An 18,922-nucleotide genomic window follows, 5' to 3' on the forward strand; every position below is an offset into this window, starting at 1 on the left:
AACTTTGCTTCTCAATCGATCATGCACTTTGTATAAATTAAGCTACTACGACATGCCATGCATATATACCTTGGCAGCATAATATAATTAATGACATATATATATATATATATATATATATATATATATATATATAGTATATATATTATGGTATCTGAAATGTGTCACATCATCCATAATGACAGACATATGGTATCATCAACTGGACCATTGACACACACACTAGCTAGCAGCTAGGGTAACAAAACAACAAAAAAACCCAGCCTAGCAGCTGCTAGCTATTGCTACTACCTCCCTTCTCCATCCGCTCCAAGTTGCCATGCGCGCTGGCTACGGATGATGACTACTACAACAAGTCGATCCCAGCAGTAGAAGCTAGCTAGCATCGAGATCTGCTGGCTCCGGCATATCATCGATCCCCGGCCGGCCCGCTGTAGAGCAAGCAAATGGCCAAGTACTACTGGGGTATGCTGGGCGCCGCAACCACCACGACCCGCGCTGGTACTGGTAGCAGCCTCATCAGGTCCACCTGGCCACCTCCGGCAGCGCATGGCGGCGGCCGCAGCGGCGAGCCGTCGTGGGAGGAGCTGGCCTTCGCCCAGGACGCGGCGGGGCAACTCGGCGGCTGCGTCTGGCCGCCGCGCTCCTACACGTGCACCTTCTGCCGCCGAGAGTTCCGGTCCGCGCAGGCGCTGGGCGGCCATATGAACGTGCACCGCCGCGACCGGGCTCGCCTCCGGCAGTGCGCCCCGCCGGATCATGACCAGGAGCCGATCGCCGCGCCTCTTCCAGCGCCGGAATTGGCGGATCACCAGCAGCAGCTTCTGCAACTGCATGGATCTCCCATGACCAAGGCGGCAGTATTATTCTCTGGCCGCCCTGCTGCTGCTTGCTGTACTCATCAGCAAACTTATTGCAATAACAACAGGGAGGGGGAGGGGGAGGATTCTCCTGCTCGGTACATATCAACGACGACGACCATCATCAAGGACAGCAAGAGCAAGGTACTCATCTCCATACCTGCAGCAACGACAGCAACGGGGAGCAAAAAAGCCGCTACTACTATAGCAATCATCGGTGAGGAGGAGGAGGAGGAAGAAGAAGAGGAAGAGATCATGGTGACGGGGCGGAGGACGAAACGAAGGCGGCTAGTCCATCAGCCGTTCTACGACCTGCGGCGGCTTCCGCCGGCATCATCATCACCCAATAAAGGAGGAGTTGAAGATGATGATGCAAAGGTACCCAAATTAAGCAGCCCTAGTAGCCTCAGTCATCATCTTGCAGGCCGGCAAGAAGAAGTGGATCTGGAGCTCAGGCTTGGCACTAGCTGCTAGCTAGTCGCGATCCGCCGTCCGGTCCCTAAATTAAGTTGCGTGAATGGATCCATATATCTCTCTTTTCACTTCACCATAATTAAGATCGAGTGTGTGCGTGCACAACTGAATCATATATATCATCTGCTGCTTGCTTCATTCATATATCATATATATAGTATGCTTCTCGTGATACTTGTTCTTGATTAGTTTCATCAATTTGTCTCTGGGCCTCTTGAATTTGGTCATCTTCGTTCTGCCAAATTAAAGACCTTATTATTAATTAGCTCTCCAAATATAATTAATATGTACATCGATCGGGATTCCAAGTGGTGCTGCGCAATTAATTGTTGTTGGAAAAGATTTTGCATTTTAATTTTCAAACAAACTAGAGCTAATAGCTAATGTGTGCGTGCGCGCGCGCTATAATAACCGATCGACAGACACTAAATGAATCAAAGCATTATATATATATTGACAGTTGAGACGCTACATGCATGTACGCATGCAGTTACTTCCAGCATGGTATTTTCTGACTATGAGCATGCATCTATAGCTCGATTGATATGATATATCGTGAATATGCATGGTGAAAACCTTTTTATTTTCTGAATTTACGACTGTATTTTTGGCATTGGTCCTTGCATTGATTCCTTCATTCCCTTCAACTACAAGGTCGTTGTTCCTCCTCCTCGATCTCTAGCTAGCTGAGATGGATCACAAGCAAACAGTAGATACAGGGCCAAGTGGTCATCAGTTCTTGTCTTTTGCAAGACCTCTCTATATATGAGGTCATGTGATGAGCTTGTCTACTACTAGCTTTTTATTTTGGTTGCATGCATTGATGCATGGTACTAGCATAGCATATATAAATATGTATATGCATGCATTTTGCAGAGAGAAGATTAAGATGGAGACAGACATACAGAGGGAACAATCGATCATATATATGCCTTGGCTTTTTTGGTCTGATCTGATGTGATCTGATCAGCAGAGACGAAATCATATCGATCGATCGATCCGTGCTGCAAGCAAAGATGCAATGCAATTGCAGTGGGCGCATGCATGCACCTCGTTCGCAGTTATTATTCCATGCATGCATTGCATTGCATGGCCGCAGTACGTACGTATATACATGCGTACGTATCCTTTAATTAGCTGTGCGCTGGAATGTGTCAGTGGCATATATTGTGAGTGGGTGTCCGGCCGGAGCATCGATCGTCTCTCTCTGCTGCTGTCAATCTCTGCAGCAAGTGCATATATCTATGTACATGCATGTGTGTCTGTGCTTGTGCTTCAGGACATCTGCTGTCTGCTGCTATAGCTCTGAACCTTAACCGTACATATGCACATGCTTATATACTCTTATACTAGCTTGTTCTTGGGTCTAGGCCGGCGTCTAGTTCGCTCTGGTCCACTACTCTTGCATTTTTTTTTTGAAAATGAACAGCAAGGGAGATCTCTGCAGTGGTCTCTGTGTGTGTGTGTGAACTGTGAAGTAAAACTGAAAACAAATTAAGCTCCCTTGGAGCAAAGAGGAGGGAACAAAATAAGTTGTATATTTAGGTAGGGAATGAGAGATTAATAGGGTGTGTTTGGTTTAAAGAATTAATCCATTCTATATAAGATGATGCATCATGAGTCCATTCCACAAATTTGGTGGAATAAACTCATTCCTCAAATTATTACTAATGATTTGTTTATATACAACAGTAAATTAAAAGACAAATTTCCAACGACTTATGCCGTCGGAAATAAGACTTGTGCCATCGGACATAGGTTAATTATTTTCGATGGTATATGAGTCCATCGGTTGTAAAAGGTCATATATAAGTTTATTTTCTGTCCGTTTCCTGTTGTGATAAGGAATGAAATGGTGATGGATCAACTTATCTCATTCCCCAAACCAAATAAGAAACTGTGGGAGAAGATGATGAACTATCTCATTCCTCAAATCAAACACGTTGTAAGATAGTCTGTAGATACATGTTGATTGTGTTAATGAATCTATCTCGCTTTTTCTTATGAATAACCTCCTGTTGGCCTGGAAAATGCCCTTATTATAGAAACCAGTTTTCGAGAAATCAAAAGATGGCATTTTATTTCGAAAGATACGGTCATTAATTATGTTGTTTCCAGATAGATATATGCCCACCACTACTCTTGCAGTATTATATATATTAGACTCATTTAGCTACCTTAATTAGCCTACTGAAACACATATGTAATGTGATTAGCAAGTATATATACATATATATGGTGAGAATATTGGGAGCCCTGGGCTTCCAATAGATACATGAATCCCCATCCACCCCAGCACCACCGAACTAGTCTAGCCGCTAGTCCCCTCATTCTTTGCATGCGTGCAGTTTTTTACTTTTGCATGGGCGAGAAATTATGAAGAGTATCTGTTAACTGCTGCATGTATGGAAACAAAAAAAACTGATTTGAATGATTTATTACGTCCAAAAATATAAGATCTCTATAACAGCCTTATTAGAAAAGTTTTATGATACATACTAATACTAATTGTGCTACACATGCACAAATTTAGGATGACAAGAATGTGCGTTGAGGGAAAATTGATTGACATGCATGGAAACAAAAAAAATTCTGATTTAAATGCTTTATTTTCCAATAAATATAGGATCTCTCCAACAACAATGCATTTAGTCTCGTTGGACCAGTTTATGATATATACCGATACTAATTATGCTACACGGTGTACATATTTATGCATTGTGGTCGTACACCGCGTAAAAAATCTGTTTCTTACTGCATGCGCATAAATTTAGGATGACAAAATGTTCGTTGAAAGAAAAATAGATTAGCATGCATGGAAACAAAAAAAATTGATTTAAATTCTTTATTCCGTCCATAAAAGTAGGATCTCTACAACAACCATGTAGCTCGGATCGTTAGAACCGGTTTACAACATATACTGATACTAATTATGCTACACGACATATATATTTATGCAATGTGGCACATCGTCTTAAAATCTGTTTCCTGCTGCATGCGTACAAATTTAGAATGACAAGAATGTGTGTGTTGAAAGTAATGGATGGGCATGCATGAAAATAAAAAAAAACTGATTTAAAAGCTTAATTTCCTTCATAAATATAGGATCGATCTCTTCAACAACCATACATCTAGGCTCGTTAGAACCAGTTTATGATATATACTGATACTAATTATAGTACACGATGAAAGGATTTATGCACTGCGGTACACTGTGTAAAAAAATATATTTTTGTAGCATGCACACAAAATTAGGATGGCAAGAATGTGAGTTGAAATGAAATGAGTTGGCATGCATGGAAACAAAAAACTGATTTTCAATGCTTTATTTTGTCCATAAATATAGGATCTCTCCAACAGCCATAAAGTTAGTCTTGTTAAAACTAGTTTATGATATATACTGATACTAATTATGCTACATGTGGAAGTTATTCATGCATTGCGGTACACTACGTAAAAAACAACAAACGTTTACATAAAATGTGAATAGAAATATCATAAACATACAAAAGATGGAAGGAGAGCCATGAACTGACAATGTATCATAAAGACCCATTTAAGTTGGCATAAATATGTATACAAAATCGCATAAAAATAGGGTCGTCGATCCACCACTGCTCGCGCCTAGGGAAGGCCGACATCGTCGCTGGAGGTGGGACACCAACAGGCGTCACTCTGGGGCGCGCGCCTCCGAGGAGCCGAAGTCGTGCACGTGCCTCCCAGACCTGCCGCCACATGCACGCCTCCCAGATCCTTGATCCTGGGGAGCGCCGTCTTCGCTCGGTCCTAGAAGAGGTCGCTGTCGCTCGATCCTGGGGGAGCGCCATCGTCGATCGCCCTCCTCGTGGCGCCACAGTCGCTCGATCACCCGATGGAACCACCGACCCCGATAAAACCTAATCCCTAGCGACCTGGGGGTGTTTTTGTAGCCGCCCGAACTTGGTGCGGTTGAACTGGATGGTACTGTTAAGCTAGAGCTTCCTCTATTTATTGGAAGCAAGGACTCTAAATATACAAACTATATCTATACTACTTATTAAGACTCTAAAGGTAGCCTGCCTTTTCTCGTTCTGCCATTCTACGATCTCAACCATCCGTTCTACCATTCTGTAATCCCAGCCGTCCGATCCTACGTTCCGCGATCCCGCACAGGCGCACACCGATCCCGCAGCTCCCGCTTCTATCGCGCCCCAAAACCCTCTCGTCTGGAAACCGTCGCCCCCGACCTCCCATCTCCTCCCCCGATTCCGGCTATCGCGCCCCGAAACCCTCACTGTCGCCCCCGACCTCCCCTCTCCTCCCCCGATTCCGGCTGCACGCGCAACTCCACAGCTGGATCTGAATGTGGCTGAGGCGCCGCCGCCAGTGGAGATGGAGGCGAACGACTCGGGGTCGTCGGTGCTGAACGCGTCGGAAGCGGGGAGGTCAGGGAGCAGGAAGACGACGACGACAACGTGCCTCAACTCAGCGCTGCGGCGATGGAGGCGCTCCGGGAGTTCCTGGCGGGACAGCATCGTCCGGAGGAGCAGAATGAAGCTGGAGGAGGGGAAGACGGGGTAGAGCTGGTCCCGGAGGACTGGCGGTTGAGCCAGTTCTGGTACGATGAGCGTACCACGCGGGAGCTCGTGGAGGAGGTCGTCCGCCTTGTCTCCCCTTCTGGATCAGGCTCCGCCGCTGGTGCCGTGGCCTGCATCACATGCCCGACGCTCTACGCCTGCCTGAAGAAGACGGTCCCCGGAGTGCCCGCGCAGCTGCTGGAGTACGACGAGCGGTTCGGGCAGTACGGCGGCGACTTCACCTTCTACGACTACAACCGACCGGAGGAGCTACCGGCGGCGATGAAGCACGCCTACCGAGTCATCATTGCCGACCCTCCCTATATGGTACTGTTTCTACCCTACCAGAGATTGCCTATTAAAAAGTGTTTGATCAGTTCTTAACATTTGAGATGATAGGAAACATCGAGGAGAAATGTCTATTATTCGTTGGTTGATGATGCAGAGTAAGGAGTGCTTGGAAAAGGTTGCCAAAACAGTATCTTTCCTCGCACGGCCTGAAGGTTCATTCCTGCTGCTGCTCACAGGTAATTGTAGCTCATGGCAATGCTCTGTGGAGTGAAAGCGATTAATTTGATTTTACTTTGGTATTTTGATTTTGTTCTGCAATCAATAAGCTATAGTTTGGAATTCCTATATGATAGCTTCACGTTTATAATCTAGCCAAGAGTGTTGATAATGACTTCAATTTTTTCGAGCATGGTTAGTTTAATATTGCTTTGGCAATTTAGCAATAGTGCAAAACTCCTAGATGATAGTTTCGCCTTATAATCTAGCTAAGGGTGCTGATGATGACTCATGGTTAACTCATATAATAGAAATTAACATGTATCCTCCTCCCTTTTATTTGTGATAATTGATTTGGTAACTTATTTGAAGGATATGCTCTAAATTTGAGTTGACTAAATGTTACTATCTAGCTTTTGGCTTAAAATTTGAGAGGAGGAGATGACGGTCACGATCACGTGGGTGAAGGCGAGGCAGATCTTCATCAGCCGCGACAACCCCACCGTCGAGGTTCGACGTTTTTGCTTTGCCGAGTCTTCCAGGGGCCGTAAATTTGGTTTTGCCTCTTTTTTCTTTCTATTTAGATCAAAGGCTCAGCCCAGCTTTATTAGAAATCGGAAGTTCTAGCGTTTGCCTGTTTCCCGGTTCAGCGCGTCGATGTGCTCAAGACCTCCTCACCTCAGGTTTTGTATTTTACGTTGGATCTGGACTGACTGTGCTGTGCGGCTGCGCGCAGGTGGACGTGGGCCTCAGTGACGGCAGCTATGCGAGGGGGCCGTACCCAGCGGCGCATCCACTGGTACGTCTGTCTGCTCCATGCCTCCATCTCCATTCACCCCGCACTTTCGTTTTTCGAGTGCTCCGGTTCCTGAGCCGCTGCTTGGTTTGATTGATCTGGGCGCGTCGAGGGATCTGAGCGGTGGGATTAGTCGATCTATCCATGATGTGTGGCTCCGTGACATGTTTGTCGTGCGTTTGTTGGTTGTGGATATTAACAGACACTCATCAAGTTCAGTTTTGTAGGACTGGAGGTGTGCGTGTTTTTTTTGGCTAGATGCCTTGATCTGATTGATGCGCGTATATTGTTGAGTCTGTTCTACACATCGACGCCTGTTCGGAACCTTCTGTTTTTTTACTGCATGAAACATATTAATGCAGTAAAGCCAATAGACTTTACTCTTTTATCCAACGAATCATGAAACATACTATTAATAAGTGACACCATGACATGTTTAATCATTTCGACATGTTAGCAACACAGGGAAGACAAATATGTTTCATACTCCATATGTATTAGATATGGTATTATGGAATGTCAGTATCTGCTATTTCGTTTGGAATGTCTTTTTGTGATATTTTAGTCTGTGGTCCAAACAGTGCACAAACAAAGCAATGGAACACTGTTATTGAAGAGAATGACCAAATTGCATACTATTATTATTATTTTTATTATTTTCTTTTGCCAGGAAAAGGCAACATCAGCTGATCCTGTTTTTCTTTGTATAGTTATGTGCAAAGGATCGCATGCACTGTAGGCGGGCTGTCTGTGTTGGGTTCTTCTATTGTGCTTTTGTGCATTGGACAAGACAAGAAGTTCTTGGGACAAACTGGAGGTACAAGCTAAGGAACATGGTCATTTATTAGCATTCCTGTAAAGTTGAATTCTGAGTGAGAAATGTGGTTCTGCAATCCAAGGCAATCTCAAGTTAGCTCTGTCTCTCCTAGGTTTCATGTGCCCATTGGTCGGGAGTCCGAGGAAGCGAGCTAAGAAAGGTCAACGTCTTTTTTATGTCTACCTCATTATTTAAGCTACATGTAGAGATGACAATGGTACTACTAGAAAATGTCTTAGTTATTGTTATTATCCACCACAATTTTACATACATAGAGACAATGATTTAGTGGAGTTTATGCACTACCTTCTGTATGCGCATGTGACTTAAAAGCCTAAATAAATACTCCTGGCTCCTGTCATTCCAAATTGCAAGCCACTTTTACCTTTTATATGTACACAATTTTGGAAATAGTGTATACCTAACCTAGGTGCTTATCAAAATCTAGCATGCCTTCTGTTCTACTTCTATGAGTAGAAATAACCCACCCCGAATAGGGATATGTATGAGATGAATCTTGTATTTATGCTGCTGCCTACTCATGGATGTGCATTCCTCCCTTTTCAGAGCTCTGTAGAACAGCTTGCATGACCCAATCCCTGTAAAGATCAAGAACTGCATCGAGCTCAGGGCAATGTAAGATTCCATGTTCATCTATCTCTTGTTTTCTTCTTACTATCAGTACGCCATGTAGTGTTAAAAAATTCAGTATGTGTGTAGATCTGCCCGTGCTTCTTATATGCATTTGGTTACTCCATTTTATCAATGTAAGATTCCATTTTCATCTATCCACTGTTTTTCTTCTTACTATCCTTATTGTCCGGAAAAACCCTCACATGTTACTCCAGCTGAACATAGAACTATCTTGAGTTATTTTGTTTGCTGTTCATTGCTGTTGTACTTTCCGTCTGAAGTTGACACTCAGAAGTCCCTCTCCAACTGAATGTAGTTGATATTCTACAAGACATAATCGTTTTCAACCACTCAATTCAACAGTTTGTTTCTGACAGCCAAATAAACAGACCAATTTGTCTTCCCCTAACAAAAATACCAACTGCTTCTGTTAGGCACGAAGTGTTGGGTTTATTTCGATGACTTTCATAGTAGTAATTGTTTCATGCCTATTGCCTTTTTGTCTGAACAATCCATTCTCTCCTGGTAGTCGAATCCACGAGTGGGGAACTAGATGTGCTATGAAAATGATGCTTATAGTTATTGCATTCTCCAATAACCGTTGCAGCAAATCTCAAGTTCGAGTTTGAGTATAGCTTTGTTAACAATGTTAGAAGACATGACATGAACCTGATTAGAGAACTATGTTTTCTACTTGAGTTGTGTCTTGTTTGGGATGGAATATTTGTCATTATCTTGTTGTGAACCAGCTATGTTGCTATGCCCTTGAGTTATACTGATGGGGATGATCTCACACCTTTTTATTATGCTTTGATGGTTGTCAACTCTGTACAGCAATAAAAGGTGAGTCCATAATCTCTAAATTCTATAGAGTAATACCATACTATTCTTTTTCTCCACTTCTCATCTTACATCCACTTCATAAATAGTTAGATGGCTTGATTTAGTCATTCTATGTTTGCTATGTTGCACGGTTTATTTTTGTCCTATATACTCCTTGTGCACAAGTGTATTTCTATAATGCTGTGCTGGTTGCTTTAGGATCTGCTTGCTGAATTTGTCAAACGGTCCTCTGACCAAAGGACACTGTTACTAGCAGTATCCAGTAAACATTGCTGGTTCGCAACAAGATAATGAATTGGACTAGCTGTTTCAGCTTTCTATGAATTGGACTAGCAGAATGCATGACTGTTTCTATGAATTGGCCTCCATTGACAATAAATCAGAATGCATGACTGTTTCAGCTTTCTATGAATTGGACTAGCAGAGACGTCTTAGAAATAATATTCATTTTTTCAGTAATGCATGAATACATCAATTGTTTCTTCTGGAACAGAACTGTCGCTATTTGTTCAACATCATGTGCTAATGGTCCTACGTTTATTCTGACTGAATAACTCTAAATTCATGTCCAAAATTATGCCATTGATTTTCTTTGACCAGTGCGATCGTGTGAGTTTGAGGTGGAGGGACGGACCAGTGCGGATGGCAGGGGCTGAGGCTGGGAGCATGCACAGCTGGAGGTCGAGGGTGGGGAGGATGGGGCGGCGGGGGCATGGCCTCGCCTGTGGATGCCCCCTGCCCCTTAATAGGTAGTAGAGAAATTACAGTTTTCTTTACCAGTTCAATTCCTGTGCTAAGGTACTGGTGGAAGAATGGTCGTAGACATGGTCTAAATATTATTTAACATGCTCAACATGTTCTCTGTGTTTGCTCGCCTGCCAGCTACTTATTCTAATGCCTGCCTCCTTCCTTGGCAGGTGACTATTGGAGGATTCTACAAGAGGACACTCATCCCTTGCTCCTTTCGACAATTTTGTTAGTTGACATGCTTGCACGCTTGTACCTCGTGAATTTTTAGTTTGTGTGATTGGTTCAGTTCTACGCTATGCCCATAATCTGATTATGGCCTATGTACATCCATGAGGTGCTGTTATTCACTGTGTTTCTCCTGCTCACTATGTGCTGGCCTGCTGGCGACCTGTTTTAATGCCCGTCTCCTTCCTTGACAGGTGACTGTTGGAGGATTCTACAAGAGGACACTCATCCCTTGCTCCTTTCGACGATTCAGTTAGTTGACATGCTTGTATCTCGTGATTTTTTAGTTTGTGTGATTGGTTCGGTTCTATGTTATTCCCATAAATTGATTCTGGACTATGTAGCTTCGTGAGGTCCTATAATCCTGTTAGTCACCATGTTTATCCTGTTCACTGTCCGTGATGTCCTGCCAGCTACTTGGTGTAATGCCTGCCCGCTTCCTTGATAGGTGACTGTTGGGGGTTTATGAAAGAGGACATTCAACGCTTACTCATCTCAATGATTCGGTTAGTTGCCACATGCTTGCGCACTTCTACCTCATGGATTTTAGTGTGTGTGATTAGTTCAGTTCGACGTTATGTCCATTTTCCGAATATAGAATTTTTATTGTGTGTGATTAGTTCAGTTCGACGTTATGTCCATTTTCCGAATCTAGACTGTATGTAGATCAGTAATAAGGATTGTTAACATTGTCGTGTATCTAAAAAACATATTAGTAACGCACAAAGGTGTCTTAGGTTGACATATGGCAAGAAAGGAGAGTTTTTGGCTCACGTGCTGGGGGCATGGAGGATGTGATGCTTGGGGCAGCTCCCCTTCCTGTTTTGGATATGACCAAAAAGCGTTCTCGCAGTTCAGCAATAAGGATTATTAAAAGCGTTTCTCGTTCTGTGAAACTGGTAAGGTTTTCCGCTCTTTCCATTATACTATTTTTGGCACTTGTACTCCGCTAAGAAATTCTCTCAAATATTATCAACATTTTTTATCAGAGACTAGGCACTGGAGGAACTACAGAGAGGATCATATCTGCATTGCACACTGTTCTTAGTGAACAAGGAGATGAGGATGATGACCTGAAAAAATGCAAGACTTCTATGTGTCATGTTGGAAAGATCCAGAATTAGTATAAGTTCTCGGTTCATACGGTCTTTTGTATTGTAACTGCTAGGTATATTTATGAACTTGCCTATCCATTATATTACCATTTATGAGACATCCTGATCTATATTAGCCAACGTTTGATATATATGATTGAATAGTAACATAACTCTTGAAAATGCATACAAATTGTTGGATTTATGGAGCAGCTTGATGATGAACTATGGGAAGAACTGATTAGAAAAATGGTGCATAATCTTTCTTAGAAATGGTAACTGAAATAAATGGTGCTCCAGCTTGAAATGGTAACTGAAATAAATGGTGCATAATCTTTCTTAGACTGAGTCATCTCATGTTTCTTTGTTCAATTTCTATGTTTGTTGGGCAGGTAAGGAATCTATTGGAACATACAGTTGGCAATCTTGATCCTTTGTAAATTGTCAGTTTGGTTCCTGATGGCTTAGGAATAACTCGGTATGCTTTCATCAAAATTTATCACAAAAAAACTATAAGCTAAAAAATTTCTTGCATGGCTGAAACCTTGGCAAAAATGCTCGAAATGATCTGCCATGATCCTTAATCCAACCATTTCATTCCCTGGTTCGAGTGTTCACTCCTGCTTCTGATAGGTTGAGAAATCGTCTTGTGAAAATTATGGCGGGTTACCGGACAGAAACTTCATTGCGAAATGGATGCATTGATATACTTAAGGTTTGCTTTCTTTCCTATACTATGCTGCCTCGCATCTCAACCATCTCGAATTTTGGGTATTTTCATCCGAAACTTGCTTTGTTCAGGCTGACTGTGTTAACCTTTTGGTTAAATACTACCACGAGGCTCGGCGTGGGGGTATACATGGCAAGCATGGACGAGGAAACAATATGCAAAAATCAGGTTTGACCAATTAGGACTATGATGTGATAACATTAACCTTCTTTCCTTTAATATAAGGTAAAGTCTTCTACGTATAATGTGAAAAGAAAGTTTTGGTTACTAAACATGATTTCTTTCCTGCACACACACATGAAAAAAAATATCAAAACACTCTTTTTGTGTCAATAATCTTTTTTGGCCTACATGAAGTTCAACGTTTTTGGCAGTCCTTACTGTGTAGGCTGTCTTATGAGTTACATATTATTCTCTCTTTCAAATTATAAGACATTTCTCTCTTTTCTAGACACATTGCTTTAAATATGTTTTTAGAAATACCGTATAGCTATGTTAATAGAAAAAATCTACGTTCGTAGAAAAATCCAAAATGTCTTATAATTTGAAAAGCATGGACTATTTGCTAGGTTGTCAATTAGTTAGTAGCAGTTTTCTAAAATATTGTAAGCAGCTTGCTAGCTCATTGCTTGGTGCTTAAGCAGTAAGTTGGTGCTTAAGTTCCTTTATTTAGATTAAGAGTGATTCACATACTACTGAACTTAAATACTGAATATTTACCTAAAGGAGTCAACAATGACCATGAAATATTTTTTCTTTCTAGAATCACACCTTTCGCTACCTAAAACAAGTCTACCATATGAGATACAAACAATGCACCCATGTTTGCCTGCACTAAAATGGTTGCCGGGCCGTGCACCTACAGTTAGGCTAGCTGATTGCTAGCAGCATTAGCTGCAGTATAGCCACTGAAACAAGCAGTCGAAGAGGGATATAAACTGAAATGCCACATTGGAACCTACAGCTAGCAAGCACTCTGCACTAGAAACATTGGATTTTTTAAAGTCATTATGGCCCGGGCCTAAACCACACGCTCACACATCAAATCATCTGTAAGAAGTGTTTTTGGATATCTGAATTAAATGTCACATAACCCGATTGTGTATGTAGATGTAAGTTTTCAAGTTATTATTTTTAATTGGCACTCGTCCACTCATTCTCTAGGTGGAACAATCACTTCTCATCACAGGTTTTGGATATGAACATGATGATGCCTGGATGACCAATATAAATTTGTTTAAGGAATTTACTGTCCTAAGCACGGTAAGTGTTTCCTGAACTGCAATTGTTTTTGGCTTTTTGCAGATCTGCACATCTGAGTTTTCTATTATCCTGCTCGGCTGCCCCTTTTTTGGAGTGACTGTAGCAACCACTTCTAATTCATTTTCTACCGCGACAACTGGCGCTGCAAGGTACTGCTTCTCTCCCATTCTCACTATTATGGTAAGATTAGCGTAGTTAGATGCAGATAAGAAGGGCATACTTGTGATCTGGGCAAGGCATAAACCAAGGCGAGCCTTCCCACAAATATGGAGAGGCTGTTTTGAACTAGCAAATGTGGAGATTTAGTGAGAATGCTCTCACAATGTCTCACCACTGCATGGGACATGCCCTTCATCACAGTTAGATGTAGATCTCGTGGTAAATTGTATTTTGTTAGGAATTGTGTTTTATTTGCTGTTCGTACTCTTTTATGATCAAAGTAAGATATTTTCATTCTTTCCGGACTTCAAAAGTCAAACCATAATCCCAAATTTTGTTGTCTAAATCATGAGCATTTGTTCCTTCAGGAACTCTATTGTATTTGAGTTAAGATACTTAAGCAACAAATCCTGAAAGAATGACATCAATGTATAATCAGCAATGAAATTTGATAAAAGTTGACATAAAAAATTATGGTACTCTCTCTCTTTCTGGGAATCTTACTGACTTACTCTCCAACATCTATACTACTTATTAAGACTCTAAGGGTAGCCTGCCTTTTCTCGTTCTGCCATCCGTAAATCTAGACCGTTCGCTTCATCCAGAGCGATTCGACCGTGCTCCGCCCCCGCCCCCTCCGCCTCCCTCGTCCCAGCCGTCCCTGCCTTTGGCAACCACCCCGCCCCCAAAATCTCTTTCTCAGGCACTTGCTGTCACTCGAGTAGTTTGGTGTGCTGCTTAGGTTTGAATTCAGAGTAAAATGTTTCTCATTTTGGGTGGTGGGCAAGGCAGTGATGCTCGATGAAATCATAAACTATATCAACTATGTCAGGTGCAGCTGAAGGCTCACACTTCAGTCGCCTCAATCCCCGGCATGCAGAGTAGATTTATTTTCATGTGAGTGCTGCAATTAAAATAGCCGCTCTTGTTCTATGACAAAAATCAAGGGCCTTATTTTCATGAGCTGCAATTGTTAGTGCTCAGTACACTCGAACCATATCAACTATATGGGGGAAAGAATGTTACTAATTTGTGACGAAGTAGCATCTTTGGTGAAGAATTTCACGATGAAACATCGCAGGCAGATAGTAATGGAAGGTTGACATTCATTTGCAGATAAGGACGTGCCAAGAATGGAGGAACAAAACCATGAAGACTACAACTGAGAGCCGTAGTTGGCCGAGTCGTTTAAGCAGAACATGCCTTTTTAACACAGAGAAGGTAATATGTCTTAGTGGCATAATACACAAATCTTAAAAGTTCTTTAATGGCATAATCAAGACAATCACAATAAGCTAGATAAGGTTTTAAACCTGAACTGAAGTCATGCAGTTGACGACAGTTCCAAATTTGTTCCCCACAGCCAAACCAAGAACCAAGTCCTCACACAGAGAAGAATCAGGCACGGGCTTCAGGCCAAGCTCCTGCTACACCAGTATCTGCCATCATTACTCTGCATAACAGCACACAAAAATGTGAGATATATGTATTCTACAAAGCTCTCCAGGAAGAAAGCATTGTATTTTCGCTTGTTTGCATACCCGTTAACGAGGGAGATGCATATTTGTCACAGTTTTACATGTTATTTAGCCTTTTCTTGTAGAGCTCCAGGTGCAGAGTCTAATTGGTGCTCCTTTTCCTCTCAGTAGTGCAGATTACAATGTCCATACCAAGATCAGCTGGGAATGCTGAAAGATGTGCTTTCATTATTGCACTCTGAAAGTTATGCATACATGACTCATGGTACAATTATATAGGTATACCTATTAATCTCATGCTTTATAACCTCTATGATTGATATAATAATTTTCACTTCTTTTTTACTGTTCATCGAATTTTGTTCATAGCTACAGTTTGAGATTGTTGTTTTTCATGTATATGCAATTTCTTAAAGAAATTATATTGCCTCATGTTGACTGCTAACTTAATAACCTGCAGCTACTTACTTTCTTTGAAGCAAAATGAAGTTTGTGCTACATATTAATACATGTAAAAGTTAGAGCTTTGTACTTTCTTTAAAGTTGGCTGGTATAACTTTCAGTTCAAACTCTTTACTAAAATGTTGTAAACTTATGTATGTCAATATCTTGTTACTTATAACCAGTTTGCTTTTCTTAAAGGTTGAGTTTTGTTACGTGTTGGCTGACAGATGTAGTGATGTTCTCGCATGTTAACCACGACTACATCGACTGTGGTGCCTAGGGCCTTGAGGCCTTCCTCCTGCTCCTTGACTGGAAGGTGAATTCTGTCGCAGATTTTCCAACTCGCTGTTAAGCCTCATGTGTGTTTTGGTTCCATTTTGTTTTGCTAGATCTGTGAGATTCATGGGTGCAGATTGATACTAAGTGGCTTAGTTGTTTTGATGGCAGCTCAGACTCTAACAAACAATGCCTTCTCCCCTTTGTTTGGACTGGACTTAATAACAACTACAGGTTTGCTAATTTTGCACAATAAACAATAAACTCTGCCCGCTTCTTACTCTTTTCCTTCTCCATTTCCTGTAATCTGATGTGCTCAAAAAATTATTCACGGTTATTTTATGTTGATGATGCTAAAATAGCAGATCCATCATCTATTTGTGGGAGTATTTGATTTGCAAAACTCAAACTTTTCAAGTTTTGACCAACAATTGGTCACACTATTATTCATGCTTCGTGCACAAGTGTTGCATCAAAAGGTTCATATCCAAAGCGCTTTTAGGATGGTGTTGATTCTGTTGTAAAGATAAAATAATTCAGGACCACCCAATCAAAATATGCCTTGTATTCATGAATGGAGGGAGCAAACATTTGTAGCACCAGTGAGTTATCCCATTAAAATTATGAGAATGATTTTGCAGGATGGAAGGTGAGGCAGAGACCGTGGTTGGTTCTTGTTCTAAACCATGTGGGCCTCTGGAGGACTACTACATTCCAGATTACATTCTGAAGCCAGGTGCCCAACAAGTACTTGTTGATCATGCGGCACCCTGCCCCATTGTAGTGTTCATCAACTCAAGATCTGGAGGCCAACTTGGAAGTAGTTTAATCAAAACATATCGTGAGCTTCTCAATGAAGCACAGGTACCTTTTGTCTTTCTGGAAATGCTAGACCATGGAAATATGCTTCTGGTCTTAATTGCATTTTGAATCTGTAATTTTTGTGGGAGTTGCTCAGTTACTTTCAGGTTTTTTATCTCTCAAAAGAGGCTCCAGATAAGGTATTGCATCGTTTATATGCCAACCTTGAAAGGCTGAAGATGGAAGGACACATTCTTGCAGTTCAAATTTGGAGGACACTGAGGCTAATTGTGAGTCATAACACTTTCAAAATTTAGATTATTGTTATACTGTGGTATCTATCTCTTTTGCTTTCCCATTGTACTTATTTTGACTTAACAGATTTCAATTAGGTTGCAGGCGGTGATGGTACAGCTAGCAGGCTGCTTGGGGTAGTCAGTGACCTTAAGCTTTCCCACCCACCTCCAGTGGCAACTGTGCCTCTGGGAACCGGAAATAACCTCCCCTTTTCATTTGGATGGGTAAGTGGCCAACATCATTCTTATAAACAGATTTCCTTTATATTATTGTGTCGCTGAGGTTTCACACAAAAGGAAAGTTGAAGTCATTTTTATGTTTTCTCATCCATGATTAAAGATAGAATAATCAAATTCTCCTGTATCTCATCAATGGTGAAAAATTGAACATACTGATTAGTATACTGACGCTCCAGTCACTATCATCCATCTACTTGTTACCTGTATACATATTGTCTAATACTTTGTACTCCTTTTGTTCCAAAAAAAACTTGGTCCTAAGTCAAACTATCTAATGTTTGACCAAATTTATATACTGGAAGGATGGGCATTCGGATGAGGAAGACCTCCTGAAGTATAGGCCAAACCCAGATATGATGGACACAGACTGGTCCTGATGGTCAGGTGATGCTTTTCACTTCCTTAATGATTCTATACATTTGTTACATCGCTAAACAGATGCCAGATGCTTCCTTTTGTGCATTCACAAACACCGTGCATGAACATTACTTTGTGAAATGACTACAATAATTAATAACTTGTACGCACTTGCAATATTGGAACATATCAGTTGGTTTAGCGCAAATATCAATAAGTTCTCATATTTGTGTTCATTCAACTTCTCATCCACCAATCACCAATGTGGTACACTTGCTACTGTGGCCACTTGAATATGCCAGTTCACTGAACAACCTTCGGTCAACAGGAGTGCTTGCTCGTGTGTACTTGAACATGCAATTCCTGGCGCATTCTTCTGTAAGTATTTAATAATACATGAGAGTAGCAAAGAGTTTAACCTCTAAGATGTCTTCAGATATGAAAAATGAGTAAAATGGTTATCTATTATTATCCATCTAAAGAATACATGTAATACATGTAAGTGTATGTACTCGTCATACTAAGGCACATGGTATTAGTAGTTGTTGATAGGATAACACTCATTTTAGCTTTTACTAATTGTCGTCAAAACACTGCTGCAGTTAACGAAGCGGAGCACCTGAACTAGCAGTCACGTCTGCAATATACACACCAGCAAAACACTCATGTAACACTAAACAGTTCATGCATATCCTTGACCGAAGACGATGTTGCAAAGGTTTCAGACATCAGCTTTGGCGTTGACAAGAAACAAGATGACGAGTACAATGCTCCTGATAAGTACAACACAATGTATAAGTTTGCTTTGTACTGCTTGAGACCATCTCTGGAAGGCGTTCATATTTTAACGACTATGTGCTCCTATATTTTCCTTTCTGAATACCAAATTCTTTAATGTGTCCTCTTGCGTGGAATCAAGTTCCTAATTTAGCTAGAGCAATACTTGAAAAGAGGAATCACAATTAGTTGTTTTCCATGTGATTGTATAACAATTTCTCGTAAATGAATATAATGCTGACTAATTTACTATTTGTGTGAATAGGTGTTGGCAAAATCTTCTAAGATGGTTTCTGACTAATTTATATGTTTCCGTTGCAACGCACGGGCACTGACCTAGTATATATATAATGTGTGCATGGCATGGGTGGATTTTGTTAGATGAGATATATATATAGTACTCAGCTCTTTCCGTTCGAGATTTAATTCAAAAATGAACTAAAGGGCCATAAATATTTGAAAACGAAGGTAGTATATCTTATCCAGTGACAGGGAGAGAGAGATTAATTCGGATATCAGTACCTTGGTCTGTTAATTTACAAGGCT

At 41.3% G+C, this 18,922-nt stretch overlaps 2 protein-coding genes and 1 long non-coding RNA gene across 3 annotated transcripts; 2 read left to right on the plus strand and 1 right to left on the minus strand.

The window, feature by feature from the left end:
• The first annotated feature begins 243 nt into the window (after window positions 1-243).
• On the plus strand, window positions 244-1,636 carry LOC100285612 (zinc finger, C2H2 type family protein). Its single transcript, NM_001158503.2, has one exon. It carries the CDS (start codon window positions 447-449, stop codon window positions 1,332-1,334), a length of 888 nt encoding a protein of 295 aa, NP_001151975.2. The 5' UTR covers window positions 244-446; the 3' UTR covers window positions 1,335-1,636.
• Window positions 1,637-14,793: 13,157 nt separating this feature from the next.
• On the minus strand, window positions 14,794-15,287 carry LOC103631848 (uncharacterized). Its single transcript, XR_004851309.1, has 2 exons — window positions 15,249-15,287; window positions 14,794-15,160 (listed from the first exon to the last, which is right to left on the minus strand). It is a non-coding gene; the product is annotated as an uncharacterized lncRNA (long non-coding RNA).
• A 1,260-nt stretch (window positions 15,288-16,547) lies between these two features.
• Window positions 16,548-17,351, plus strand: LOC103631846 (diacylglycerol kinase 5). The gene is made up of 4 exons (XM_020541097.1): window positions 16,548-16,769; window positions 16,874-16,996; window positions 17,099-17,227; window positions 17,343-17,351. Exons 1-4 carry the CDS (start codon window positions 16,548-16,550, stop codon window positions 17,349-17,351), a joined length of 483 nt encoding a protein of 160 aa, XP_020396686.1.
• Window positions 17,352-18,922: the final 1,571 nt, after the last annotated feature.

Source organism: Zea mays, chromosome 7 (genome assembly GCF_902167145.1).
Source record: "Zea mays cultivar B73 chromosome 7, Zm-B73-REFERENCE-NAM-5.0, whole genome shotgun sequence".
NCBI lineage: Eukaryota > Viridiplantae > Streptophyta > Magnoliopsida > Poales > Poaceae > Zea > Zea mays.